At 46.9% G+C, this 14,437-nt stretch overlaps 1 protein-coding gene across 1 annotated transcript in view; it reads right to left on the bottom strand.

Moving 5' to 3' along the window:
- Positions 1-7,322: 7,322 nt before the first annotated feature.
- ACTN3 (actinin alpha 3) overlaps positions 7,323-14,437 on the bottom strand; it is a 155,173-nt gene continuing 148,058 nt past the window's right edge. The window contains exon 21 of the mRNA XM_069644784.1: positions 7,323-7,673. Within this exon, the coding sequence (XP_069500885.1) occupies positions 7,515-7,673 (159 nt within the window). The 3' untranslated portion in view covers positions 7,323-7,514. The remainder of the gene's footprint in view (positions 7,674-14,437) is intronic.

Raw genomic sequence — 14,437 nt, 5'->3', positions numbered from 1 at the left:
AGGTAGGCGGTGTGAGGAATAGGGACTAGATAATACGGAAGTAAGTGCATTGGGGGAACAACCCCAAATAAAAAATCTGACATTTTTGGCTGAAAATATTCAGCTGCGAAAGATAAACCTGGCGATCTAAGAACATAAGTCCAGAAAGAGACTGGGAAAATGTGCACCTGTAAGTGTCAGTACTGAGCATATGGAAATTGACTATAGCTGCTTCCAGGCCGAGGGACGTGCATGATGGCAAGAGTACTGTCCTTCCACTAAAATTCTTTATGATTAACAAGCACACGTTTATATACACAAGAGGTACAAAAAAGACTTGTTAATTATGCTTTCTGAGTAGCCCTACCAGGTAATTAATCTAGAGAGCTGTTAAGTATTTATGAAGCTTCTGTCACAGAAACTTTGCAATTTCACGGCTGTTTTTTTTTCCATCCTAAGTTCGGAAATTGCCCCTGTCTTACGCATATTGGTTGCAGTAGCTGAGGCAGCTTTTGGTGGCGGGGTGTGCAGGGGGTGTGGATAATAGGGCGCAGGCGGGAGGCACACTGGGCATTAGGGAGGATCCAGGGGAGTCGCCCCCAACCCTGGTTCTGCCACTGATGGGTTGGCAATTGCTCCGCCTTAGTCTTGGAGAAATCAGTTGGCCCGCTCTCACTTCATTGCAGCCTCTTAAACTGAAGTAAACTGTCTTACTTATGATAGGCAGCAAAGGCTTCTGCTCGGTCACTGATCCTTGCCCGACTAAAATACCGCAACAAGGGCCTTTAATTATCAGTATCTGTCCGGCGGGCTGCATCAGTGTCACCACATTTTGCTGTGGGACATCTCATTGCTTTTTCTTGCAGTATGTTTGAGGTGGGATTAAGGAATGGGGGCTAATATAGAAGTTATATGGGGTATTAAAGGTTGGGCCAGAGGGAGTATGGCCCAAATAAAAATACTTCAGTGAGATGTCCTATGCAGCTAAATTTACCAGGTCCTTTTCTTTCATTCCTTGTGTTCACGCTCTGGTTATATCCCCTTTTTGGACATGCACTGCCCGTGCCCGTCTAATAATGGTCTTATGACTATCGTGTTCCCTCCAGTTTTTGGTCTATGTGTAATCTTCCATATTGAGGAAGGTTGCTGAAACATACTGTCACAACTCAACTACGAGATGAAATTGAGCGCCGTGATATCCCGGAATCACGTCCTGCAGGTTTTAGACACCGAGAGATACAAGTCTGTTGTGGTCTCCAGGGGGTGGACTGGCTTAGAGGGAACTCTAGGGATTTCCCAGAGTGCCTCTGCCCTAAGGGCCTCTTTTGTGCAATTACCCATATTATTTCTTAATTTTTTCTAATGGGAAAGGGTTTGGCTAGCTCAAACTGTGTATTTTGGGGCCACTTTGAAAAACATTTGCAGGGCCACTTTTAGTTTGCAGACTACCAATGGCGGTGTCTGTCCTGGATGATCTCGGATGGAAAAAGGATGCCAGTGGTGTCCACACAATTGTTCTCTTGAGTCTGCCTGAGGCGTTCGACAGCATTGTTCACCCAACCTTCCTCTTTAGAACAGCATTGGCAGGTATTCAATCGGGTTCACTCTTTTTTTGTCTGCTCAAAATCAGGCAGTTCAACTTTGACCTTATATCCTACATGTTGCGTAGTTCCGTAGGGCTCTGCCCATTCCCAATTTAGTTTAATCTTTATTCTGTTCATCCATTAGCTATGTTTGTTTGCACCTTTGACATCACCTTCCCTACATATGCTGATGCTACTATAATCAGGATACGAGTGACTGCGAAAAATGGAGCCACGCGTTCTTTGTTACAAGCTTTTCTTCCATCAGTCCATCGATGGATGAATACCAAATGGTTGGAGCACGATGCATCGAAGCGAAAGTTTTGTAGTTGGCGGAGCAATAGATCTCTGGTCCATAGGCCTTCAATGGGGCTCCTCTTCCTCTGTGGTTGCATCCACATCAGGGGCATTGAAGGACGGACAGCCGGGGATCCACGCCGCCACTTGGTCTCCTAGAGAGCTGTGTTTGCTTTTTAAGTGATGTAACAGGGTAACAAAGGAAGAGTCGGTTGATTCAGCTGCTAACCCTCTGTCTCCCCCAAATGATGTCTGTGCATGAGAGAACCCTAGGTATGTCGTGTAGGCAGCCAATTAACTTTATTTTGGTGGCTCGCTAACCGGGTCGGACTGGGCCAGAAAATTGTCTTGGGCTCCATTGAAAGTGTCTCACAGTTGCAAATGGCAATTCCTTCCTTTGGTGACAGACTTTTTGAGTAATACCCAAGGGGGAGTTTTTGGATAAAATGTGATGCAAACTGTGCATTTTAAAGGATATTTATTCAACAACACTGGTGAAAACTAATAGCCGCAGAGTGAAGTAGCTCATGAAACTGGCCCACATTGGCCAAAAGAGTGCACACTTTGACCCAAAAAACTGCTCCACACCAGCATTTTGCATTTTTGCTTCGGCCATGGGCCTATTACCCTATAGGGCAGTCCGAGCCTGCTCGTAAAAGGCTCGAAAAAAGAAAAGTCAAAAAGCATATTAAGGCAGAAGCTCGAGAGAAAGTTCATCACACAACCACTTACAGAGCGGCGTAATCGGGCTAACGTGCTAGAGCATGCAAGTCTTACCGTTGGGGCCTGTGTTTCAAGGGGCAATGCTAATGACATGTTTTCCATAAAGTGGCTGCGCACCTGCTCCGGCACCATCTAATGATACTGGACATATTGTTTTTTTGGGAAGGTTGCAAAGAAATAAGCCATCAGCCAGTGACTTTTTAAACATATTTATTAAGATATGTGTCATGCTTTTCCCCAGGTAGGGTGCACAGTTCTTACATGCAGCTCATTTGTCCAGCCCTGACCAGTGGCGGTATGCTGATCACAGGACCTCCAACAGGTAACCCTCAATTTCCCTACCCAGTTCACCAATGCAGGCCTTGTGTACCAGGTGTGCCCTTCACTCTGCTAAACTCACATGTTCATAATCATATCTCATTGCACCCAGAATCTCGAAGCCTCAGTACACATACGGAAAAGGCAGGAGAAATGTGGACTTTCGGGAGGGCTCACTTTGGGAACTTGCACTTGTTACATGTGTGCAAGCATAAACTCTAGTCGATTGGTGCCGCTGTCACTTTATGCGTGTATACGGTAAATCCATCCATACAAATAAACAAACCCACAATAAGGCTCTCTGTCCGTCTTTTGTTTCTATTATCTCCCAGCAAGATGGCAGCCAACGGGGCAGCAGGAAGCGCAATCGTGAAGTGAAATAAACCTGTCTTTCTAATCTCCCCACACACTACTTGCGGCAACACCTCTCTTCCTCTGGATCAAGGAGCTGGGACCTTTCTCCTGGTCATGTCTTATGACGTAGATAAAAACAAGAAGAATTTTCTTTCAAGTCAGTGGAGCGGGGTGATATTCAATGAAATGCCATTTACAGTGTACACAAAGTATTGAAAAATGTGCCACAATAAGAGGGGCCTGTTCTCGATAGCGTGGTGTGTCCTGCCAGTCACTTCAATACACCAGAAGTCTTGGGAACATTGTCAAAAGCAGGGGAGTTGCTAGGTCTGGAAAAGACCCGGGGCTACGGTAATGTCAGAACTGTCGGGACTGGGGGCTAGCTAGCCTTTTGGTTGTGACTCCTAAGATTCTATCCAGGGCTACAACCAAAAGACCAGGGGCTATAGCCCCCTTAGCCACCCCCTAGCAACGCCTCTGGTCAAAAGAAGTGGACTCTTTTCCTGACACAGTGTGGTGCTCTGGCTTCACTTTGTCATACGTGTTTGTAACGGTCCCCTCTGCCAGCGAGTTTCGGGAGATTGCGGTGTTCAGAAATGTGCACATGAGTTGACACCTGCCCAGGCTCGGACTGGCCAATAGGCCCATGGCCCACCAAAAACGCAAAATGCTAGTGTGGGCCTGTTGTTTTGGTCAAAGTGGGCCAGTTTGAGGAGTTACTTCAGTATGCAAAAGGGATGACTTGCCATTTTCAACGGTGGGCCACTTTTTCTTTGGTGCCAGAGACACTGTTATGCCCCCGTCCGACCCTGACCTGCCCTCTGGAAGCTAGAAGAACACCAGCTTGATTACCGCAGGCTGGCATTCGCGTCTCCTGGGCAACACTCACTAGCAATAAGCCTGCAAACAGTATATGCTCCAGCCAGAACCCTTCTTTGCTGTTCATGGGAGCATGGCCTTTTATTGAGGGCACTCTCTGGTCGAAGATTCCCTGCAGTAGAGAGAAGTACATGCTTTGAAATAGAGATGAAGAACATCAATGATCCCTTGGCTAGGTTATGTTCATGCAATGGGATCGCTGGGATCCCTTTGCCAGAGGATCTCCCACTCTGTCTGCCTGGCATTGCACCACCATTTCTCCGAGCTGCGTGTACTCCAGCCGCTTTCTTGGTGAAGACACCGGGCCAGTTAAGGGTTCCCCCAGCACAGAATGCGAGTCCACTATTTTCTTCATCACCAGCACTAATTATAGTGTTACCAGATTGGTCGTGCCTGGCAAATTAAGTTCATCACAGTTAACAAAGTCGAGCATATGGAGGTAGCATAACTTGCGTGATGCCTCAAAGTATCGAGAGTTAGGACCTGAATCCAGGACCTGCCATTTCTACATCGAGCGCCTTATCCATAAGGCCAAGCAGCCCAATACATGGTAGAGGTTTTTGGTGATGCAGACAATGACATGGAGCCTGTGTCTGGGGGGAAGTAGGGATCAAGCAATGGCATGCAATAAAGATGCCTGCATATGACCTATCATTCCATGTGCAGTCCAGTCTGGCATATGCCTGCTCTTCTCTCTGGGAGCCTTTTCTCGCGGGGGCTCACCTTTACCGCCTGTTTCCTATTCTTCTGCATGCCTTCTATTTCCCACTTTGTCCTGAACTCCTTGGGGAACTTAATTCTAGGCTGAGTGTTGTAGTCTCCATAATACCATCTGTTCTCCCATGTGCCTCCTTTTCTCTCCAATTCACTTCCATGTCTAACTTTTATCACACAGCTGCACTCTCTCTGAACGCTACTTTTGCTCTAGAAGGACAAGGTTTGCACCGTAGAACCGCGAAACAACGGATCCCAAACGCGCGTGCCAACAAGTCCAATGTTGAGAAGCTTCTACCATCTCAAAGGTGTTTTGTGAAAGCGCATCGCACGAAAAAGAGATCATTGTATGCCATTGTAATGCCTTCAGATAGCCCCCTCTCAATTTTACATTGAGTGATGGGTTAAACAGGGCTAAGGTTTTCAGCTCTGAATCTAAGCTGCAAAATCCTTCATGTTAAAATTACTGAAGGAGGCGATGAAGTGTTCCCAGCAGGCAGAAAGCATACTGGCTGAACCAGAAGTCTTATGCCTGCCTGCTCCTCTATTTCCTTTCGGTTTTATGTTTTAAACCCACTATGGTTGCACAAGATGTATGCCCTAAAACCTTTAAGCCCCTATTTCCAAATGAAACTCCTTGAATGGGAGTTGATGCCTAAGATTTAGATTGATTACATCGATTCTTTTTAGTCAAATCCAAATTGGTTCCCTGTGTCGAATTGGCTGCAAATATATGTTACCCCCCCCTCCACCGCCGCCCTGAACCCTCCCTTGACCATCCCCTATATTTATATTAACGATTCGCCCCCCACCCCCACATACATTTGCAGGCAATTTCGGTAAAAATATGCCACCAATTTGGATTCGACCAAATCGGACGTGCAGGAACAACCAATCCTGATGCTTAGAGGGGCTTTTTGTATCAATGAGCTTCTGTTAAATGGGGACGGAAACATCACAGAGATGATTCTGCCCTTCAACCTGCTGTTCCAGAGAGGAATCATGTTATGGGCAAAAATACATTTTGCAGGCTGAGGTGGGATATCACAGTATATGCCATGGTGTGATAGAATTGCTCCTGTATGTCGTCCACACTAACATCCATGTATGCAAGACAAAATAACGGAAGCTCTTGAACAAGCAATCGAGAACACAAGGTCATCAACCAGGAAATGGCAATGTAGATCCCCATACTGGAGTATGGCAATTTAGACATTGCGACTGAAAAATCTTAACACAGACGCCTCTTCTGGGAAACTGTAATGGGAAATGACAGGCCAAACTCCTTCAGTGAGAAATGATAACTCAGACTCCTCTACAGGGAAGTAGTAACAGTGACTGCCATAGTGAATACTTTGCGTTTCTGTTCTAAGCAGCAGCAACTCCTGGGCAATAGTAACACAGGTTCCTCTTCACTGCAAAGGTAACACATTCTCCACTGCTGGTAAAAGATGACACCGAACTCTCCTTCTGGGAAATGGCAACATAGACTGCCCTTCTGGGCAATGGTAATGAAGACTCCACTCCTGGTAAAAGATTACATTAAACTCTCCTTCTGGGAAATGGCAACATAGACTGGCCTTCAGGGCAATGGTAATGAAAACTTCACTCCTGGTAAATGGTTACACTGACCCCCTTACTCTGAACATCATTGTGCAGAGTGTTCTGCTGGGCAATGGTTCTCGGTCAAAAACAGGCCAACCCGGGCTCCTCTACTCTTCTGGAAGTGATCACGCACGCCACTTGGAAATAACGCAGAACCATTTACTGGCAACAGATAACATAGACACCTCTACTGCTGAAACTCAAACTTCCCACAAGTTGAGAACTCTAACCAGAGTAGACTGCAATGAGGACAGGGGAGGTCATGCTCACTCTATCACTGACATTCATGTGAAATGTTACAATTTTTTCAATTTCTTCCTTGACAAGCATGTATCATATTTAGATGACAGGTAAAGAAAATAGACAGAGAGACTCCCCCAAACATAGTAGAATATGGCAAGTACTCTTTCCAAACTCTTTCTCCCGGCTATTAATTCCTTGTCTGTCTCTGTCTTGTCTTCTTCTTGTGCGCCCTGAGGCCCATGGGCATGTGACGTGTTATAAACATTAACAACAACAACAAAAAAAGTACAACCTAAGTACACCTCCCCGAGACTGTATTATTAGGTATCCAGACGTTTACAGGATCATCATTGGAGGGGATCATTCTGGCAAGGGGAGATAAGAGAGGGGAGGTACGTGTGGTACCATGACGTTGTAATGTCTAACAAGGCATTTTATAGTTGTACAGTTTTTCAGCGAGAAAAGGAAAGCGAGAAGTGACAGTCGAAGCATTTCTTTCACGTTGAATCTTAAATAAGGTGAATTGAAGAACACTGGTACACTGCCATCTTGTTATTCACAAAGGAGAAAGCAGCGACTAATACAAAATATCAATTGATATGGAAAAATAAAAAAAGGGGAGGAAGAAAAGTTTTTGTTTTTGTTTTAATTAAAGTGCAACATTAGAACGAAACAAAATTGCTCTGTCCAGTTGGGTGTTGTCTTAGGAAACAAGAGGGGCTGCTATTTTCTTCGGGGGCAAGATGGAGAATACACATTGATGTGGGACGACTTCTCTCTCCGTGGGATGGGATCAGGTTTTTGTTGTTGTGTTTCTGTTTACAAGTCGCTCTCGCCGTAGAGAGCACTCGAGAAGGAGATATAGTCCAGGGCTCCGGTCACGGAATCTGCTCCAATGTATGTCGTCATGCGGCTGATACAGTACTCGGCTTGATCTGGGGGTAGCTCCCGACGCAGCTCATCCACCGTGATGTAAGACTGAAAAATAAAAGGGTGGTGGAAAAGCAGAGAAGTAAAGTGAATATTAAAGGATGGATTCGAATGCCTTCGTTACATGCTTCCAGTGATCTGTGCAAAAGTTGTTGAGAGCATGGACTTTTCAACCTATTGAGGGTAGTATCGCAATTTTGAAGGGAATATGCATTTTCCAAGGTCGCACATCTATGTTTTAAAAGCAAACAACACACTCTTGAAGGGTAGAAGACTAAAGACAGTGCTCTATGGCTTGCGTAACTCTCTGTGCTTCTGTGTTCTTTGTATCCGCATGTACAACACATCTGCTCATAAAAGCTCAAGGAAATATTGCTTCCACAGAACCCTGTGGATAAGTCAACCTAAACGTCGGCAAACTCATTCAAACCAAGAAAACAGTAGCCCGCGGAAATATCCCGCACTGCATTAAGGAGAACTACATCAGTAGATGCTTTGTGAACATGACTAACGGCGCAAGTGAATGGGTGTGCGTCCAAAAGAAGAAGAAAATGTTCTTGTGGGCATGCGCAGGCAACGCGCTAGCTCTTTAGTAGTCTCAAGTGTCACAAGCATGTGGGTTACATGTATTGGAGCGCATTCAATTAGTAGAGCTGCACAGAGACTGGAATTGGCAAGAGATTTGCAGGAGGTATGGTTCTGCTTGGTAGCTTGAATGTCCATGAAAAGCCTACTAAGAGAGCACACCGCAGATACATGAGTGAAGCCTCGGAGACCAAGGGAGGGCTCGTCATCAGTGGACAATGACCTACCCACTCGCAAAGGGGCACAAGTAGGAGAAGGGGCATTATCCCGAAGGATAATGACCATTCCGAGGTCTAGCGGGCTATTAACACAAAAGTGCTAACTGGAATGCATCTTTTGGATTTGTGGTGAATTAAAAATGTTAGTTTCAACAGTGTGTAAACAGGGAAAACATGTAAACAAAGAAAATACAGTTTTATTTTGAATCATTTAACTTATTAAATGATCTTTTTAAGGGAGGCATTTTAATTGGAAACTTTTTTGAACTGGAAAGGCTTTGGGCCTCATTACAACTGAGGCGGTAAGGGGTTTACGGCGCCGTAAACAGAGCCGACCCTTACCGCCTGAGTACGAGGTCCCTTAGCGCCATGGAGGTTTTAACACCTGCTTTTAGCAGGTGTTAAAATGCATGGCGCTAAGGGACCATGGAGTTAATTACGCCACCGTAATTTACGGTGGCGTAATTAACGCCTTCCCCACTCCCATTATGCCCTATAGGGCAAAATGGGAATGGGGAAGGGTAAATGGGAAAATGGGGATTTACCGCCCCGCCAAGGTTGGAATGGGGCGGTAAATCCAGTGGTCGAAGTGAGCGGGAGCGGTCGGGAGCGGTGCTCCTATACTTTTTTAATTTACCTTGTACAGCTCCTATACTTTTATTTTAAAAAGAAACCGTTCCGGAATGGTTTTGTTTTAAAATAAAAGTGTAGGAAGGAGTTGAAACCTTCACTTTCAGTGCACTGCACTGAACGTTCCCTTAAACAGCAGGTGCAAGTGTTTGGGGGGTGTATTGTGTGTGGGAGGGGTTGTGGCAATGGGGTTTGTGGGGAGCAGGGGCAGGCCAGCAGGGAACATAGCTCCACTACTTCTTTTCGTACACTTCGACCACTGGGTAAATCCGCCAACCACCATGGCGTAAACGTAGTTTACGCCATGGTGGTAAAGTCACGGCCCAGGCGGTAACTTACCGCCTGGGTCGTAATGAGGCCCTTTATCATGAGCAGGCATTAGGTGTCATTTGAAAGTGAGCTGTTTCTCTAAAGTGTTTTTGCAAGTTTAGCTTCCGCTCAAGTCTGTTCGGTTACATTTAGCATTTAAACGTTGAAGTTCGATTGAAAAATGTAACCTCCCAGAGAGGAGGGTGCGTGTTGCTGAAAGATATCTTGCTGGGAAATTACATTTTTGTTCTTGAATTCAGAGAAGGGCTGTCTGTCGTTTCCCTGTTTGCTCCACAGTTATAATGTTTCTAATTAAGAACAAGCAGTAGTTATTGACTTCATGCTGAGCCATCTGTTTGGCTAACCAGAGGTCACCAATGATTCCACATGCTAATTAAACTTTATAGACCTAGCCGAGGGTCGTACTGTGAGTTACGCCCCCCCCCCAAAGAACACGTTTAACATGTTTTACAGACCCATAACTCTACGTATGGCCTGAGAGTGGGGTCTATAAAGTTATGCTAGGTGCTCACGGACAACGCAGACAGTTTCCTTCAACCTCCAGAGGCACGGGAGGATAGCTCAGTGGCAACGCGCTCGCCTTGGAAACAAGACAACGCAAAGCAACACGGGTTCGATCCTCGGGTCTGCGCTTTGAAACCTCTGGGTGTTAAGCACATTATAAATATGCAACTAAGAGACATATTCCTGTACCAGCGCCTCGATGCCCCCGGACTGTGTGAGCGCTTTTTAAATGCAAATAAATAAATAAATAAAAAATTGCCCCCTAGCTCCACCTCAGTTTGTTAAAATCATAGGGGCTAATTCATGGAATTAATAGCGCAGAAAATAGGCTACTTGCGCCCAATCAGCACGCGCAACTCTGCTTGGCGATTCATGGAATCGAATGCGCTACACTTTCCTGGACTTGCGTGGATTTTGCGCTGGCCTGTCACACCTGTGCGAGCCGTCTAGGGCATTGTGAGAGACTCCGAGCAGAGGGTGGCCGTGGCCTGCGCAGAGGGCTGGGAAGGGGAAGAACACCAGAAATGGGGAATAACTTGCAAAGAAGTGGGCGTTGGGGACGACCTGCAGGCAGTCCCTCGCACGCCCACTATTGCGTGGCAAGATACGCTTTCATGGAATCGATCAAGCAACATCGCGGCTGGTAAATGCCCACGCAAGTCCTTCATAGGATCCGCCACCCGAAGGCTGGCGCAAGTACACTTGCACGTACGATTTTCAGCGTGCAGGTGGGATCGCATGTCGGATTTGTACTCAATCGGGGTTCTGATGTAATGTAGGGGTGCGCACAAGCTGTGTAGCAGGGTGCAGGAACGTTTTACGTGGGTTTGCACGCACATTTCCCGAGTTATTGCTGAGTTACATATTTTCATACGCATGATCCCTTAAAACCCTTGCACTGACTCACAAGTCACGGTCCAACCTTGCCCTGGTAGACCTTGCCAACCGGTTTACGGCACACACTTCCACCAGACCTCTGAGATCTGCACAAGGCCATTCACTAACTACACCTAGATTCAAGCTCTAGAAAGCTGGAGGATCTAGCTTCCCAGTTCTGGCAGCTAAACTGTGGAACACACTACCCATTACACTTAGATCTGAACCATCTTATCACTCATTCAAGCACAAAACCAAACTTTGGCTACATGAGCTAGACTTAGCTGTGCAACGTACATAATGTATACCTTTGTAACCGTGAATGACGGATCTTTCTACTGCTAATAATGTGTACCCTTCTACTTCACCTATGTACCTGCTTAAACATTGTGTATGTATATACTATGTAACTCATTTACGTTCTTAAGAAATGCGCCCAGATGCCTCAGGGCCAGGTGCGCAATGCAAATAAAATAAATACAAATACAAATGTTTTCGGGGTGCCGGATATAGTTACGGGGCACCACGCGCAGGCTCCCTGAGTCACAGGCCTGCTTACGGGGGACCCCACGCACTGTTTGAAGGGTGCGTGTATTCGCGCCCAGGGAGCGCGCAAAGGTAGCTGATCTGGCATTTTCCTGCTTTGCATGTGGGCGTGTCGGGGACGTTTCCGTCAGTGACTTTCGAATATGTTTACTTTGTGCTGTGAATTCCATGAATACGTGTGGCAGGCATTTTTCTTTCTGCACACAGGCTCACACAGTGTCCTTCTCAGCGCATTGCCCTTGCAGGATTTCTGTGCACATTTCCATGAATTGGGTCCCATAGACTTTTGGCCAAAACATAACAACATTAGAGCTATGTTTCGGTGCAAAAATCCATGTTTTGCATTTTTTTTAAATGGGGCGAGAGGTTCTTTGCCTGGGGAGGTTGCAGGGAATTGGCTGAGTTGCTAGTAAGTACATAGCAACGTGCTGAGGGGCGTGGCCTCCCGTGTGTGGGCTACCGAAGAAATGCCGAGGTGACCCGGGGAGCAAGAGTGAAGGCTGGGTCGTGTCAGCTAGATGCAGGACACAGTGAAGATGCTGTGCGGGAGGATCTAATGACTTGGGTCGCGTTTGCCAGGATTGACCCAGGTTTTCAGATAAGGAGTGGAGGGTAAGGGGTGGGGATTGTTGAGGCACCGGGGACGCATCTGTCATGTGTGGCCCTTGCAAACAGGGAAGCGGTGTGGGCGGTGGAGCTTTGAGCGTGACTCTCCTGTGATGGAAGGGAATGCCACATTGAGTGCTCCTCCCATGGCGGTGAACGGGGAATTCACACGACTTCCCCTCTCATTGGGAGATTTCTGGGCAATTTATTAAATTTCAGAGCTATGCCGGCTCGTCCGGCCTGGAAATTGGGCCAATGCGGGTGTGGCTCGTCACTCCTACGGAACAAAATGCACATTATGTGCTTTGGTGGCTACAGTAACTTTAGGCCTTCATTTCTTTAAACCATATGCATAGAAAGGCCAGTAAAACTGAAGGCACTTCAGTCACTCTAAGAAAAAATGAGGCCACCTCCAAGTCCTTCCTTCCACATACCCACTCTGCTTTACACACACCACTTTTCTCCTACTCTAAATAGAGAAGTGCGGACAGAGGATGGACCGTATGACTGAAGACACTAAAAGACTAAGGGCCTCATTACACGGATGGCGGAGAACCATGGCGCTATTAGCGCCATGGTTCATGCCGGTAAAATACCGGCACCGCCTTGGTGGAAAGGGGAATTACCGCCCCATTCCAAGGTTGGCGGGGCGGTAATTCCCCCTTCCACCATTGCCCTTCCCCATTCCCATTTTTGCCCCATTGGGCATAATGGGAATGGGGAAGGCGCTAATTATGGTACCGCAAATTGCGGTACCGTAATTAGCTCCCTGGGTCCCTTTGCGGGTTGGTGTTTAACACCTGCAAAAAGCAGGCGTTAAATTCCCCAACCCGCAAAGGGACCTCGTAGTAAGGCGGTAAGGATTTACCGGTACCGGTAAAATACCGGTACCGGTAAATCCTTACCGCCATCCGTGTAATGAGGCCCTGATTCACAGCGCGTTTTCCAATGGGACTGCGCCATTTTAAAAGGCTTCTGTGCATCAGGCCCCAAGTGTGTCTGTGCCATAGTTACTAAGGTGTGTACCTTGCTTACTGTTAACCTTGAAAACGGGGATTGAAAGTTTTATCTTTAGCAACTGAGTCCGCCCACCCCCTGACCTTCATTGCCATAGAACCCCAATTGCAACTCATTTCCTTTCGCGTAGAACCTGACATTGTGCAAGGCAGAGCACACGGGTGTCATAAGCCCCGGAAGCTTCTGGAGCAACCCGTCTCTGGTGGCTTCTCTGAGGGATACAGGGTTCCATTTGCATCACAGAGCCTGAAGGCTCCTTCTGGGGAATGGCTTCTATACCAATGAGTGCAGAAGTACCCCAATGGACTGGATGTTTTAAGGGAGGACCAGTGATGCCACTTTTATGTTCACAGAAAAGACCAGATCAAATAGTGCATCAAAGAGGCTTCGAAGGTGATCTCAGCACTCTTCTCAAGAGGAGACCTAGGCAAAACAGTTATTGAGGTTGATGTGTATTGTTCCCCTCTTAAATACGCTACCACTGCCACCATTCTGATGGTGAACAATGGAAAAAACGAGTTGTGTGTGAAGGTAAGAACCCTATACTGGAAAAGGATACCTTCAGCACACTGATTAAAGCTTTTCTGTAAGATCACGATTAGGATATGAAAATAGGTGTCCTTCAGATTTACTACAGGCTAACAGCTCCCCCGTTGCAGAGAATACAATATTGCCAGCCATGTAACCATCTCGAAGTGTCGCAAGAAAATATATTCATACAACCAGTACCTAGAGTAGAACCTAGAGTAAACCCATCTAATCTTGGATGTAGGGACACATTCTACTACTCTCAGAATGATTGCCCATCCTCAAACAATCAATGGAACCACTGCAGAAACAGAGAGAGGACAAGAGTAACGATGCTGAAAGAGGCAGCCAATATCCTTCAACCACCAAGGAAATATGTGTCCATGGATCTTTTGTTATCAAGACACATCAGGCAACATACCGTACTATCCTGCCCCTCAACGGTGTTGAGTGTTGTCTGATTGCTACCGAGATAACCGTGGCAGTCCAGATGAGTCAGTGGGCCTCATTACGACCTCGGCGGTAGCCATGTCGCTATTGGCGACATGGCTGCTGCCGAAATCACGTCTGGGTCCGGGTGCTCAGAATGAGGAATTACCGGGCCATTCTGAGTTCAGAAGGCCCAGTAATTCCTCCCTCCAAGGACCCAGACCCGGTCCTTCCCCATTCCCATTTCAGCCCCAATAGGGCTGAAATGGGAATGGGAGAGGGAGCAAACAACGGGCCATTACGAGTTGGCCCGTTGTTTGCTCCCTCTTCCCCTCGGGGGACCCAGTAAGCACGCCTGGTTTGACCAGGCGTTGCTTCCTGGGTCCCGCGAGGGGACCTCGTAATGAGGCGGTACGGGGTAAACGGCGCCAGCACCTTTTACGGCGCCGTTTACCCTGTACCGCCGGGGTCGTAATGAGGCCCAGTAAGTCTTACGATGTAGTTTGATAAACAAATCACCTACAGTGACCTTGCTCCAACAGC

Source organism: Ambystoma mexicanum, chromosome 2p (genome assembly GCF_040938575.1).
Source record: "Ambystoma mexicanum isolate Mex_15411 chromosome 2p, UKY_AmexF1_1, whole genome shotgun sequence".
NCBI lineage: Eukaryota > Metazoa > Chordata > Amphibia > Caudata > Ambystomatidae > Ambystoma > Ambystoma mexicanum.
Note: the sequence above shows the minus strand (reverse complement) of the source record. Positions and strands in the feature narration are given on the sequence as shown.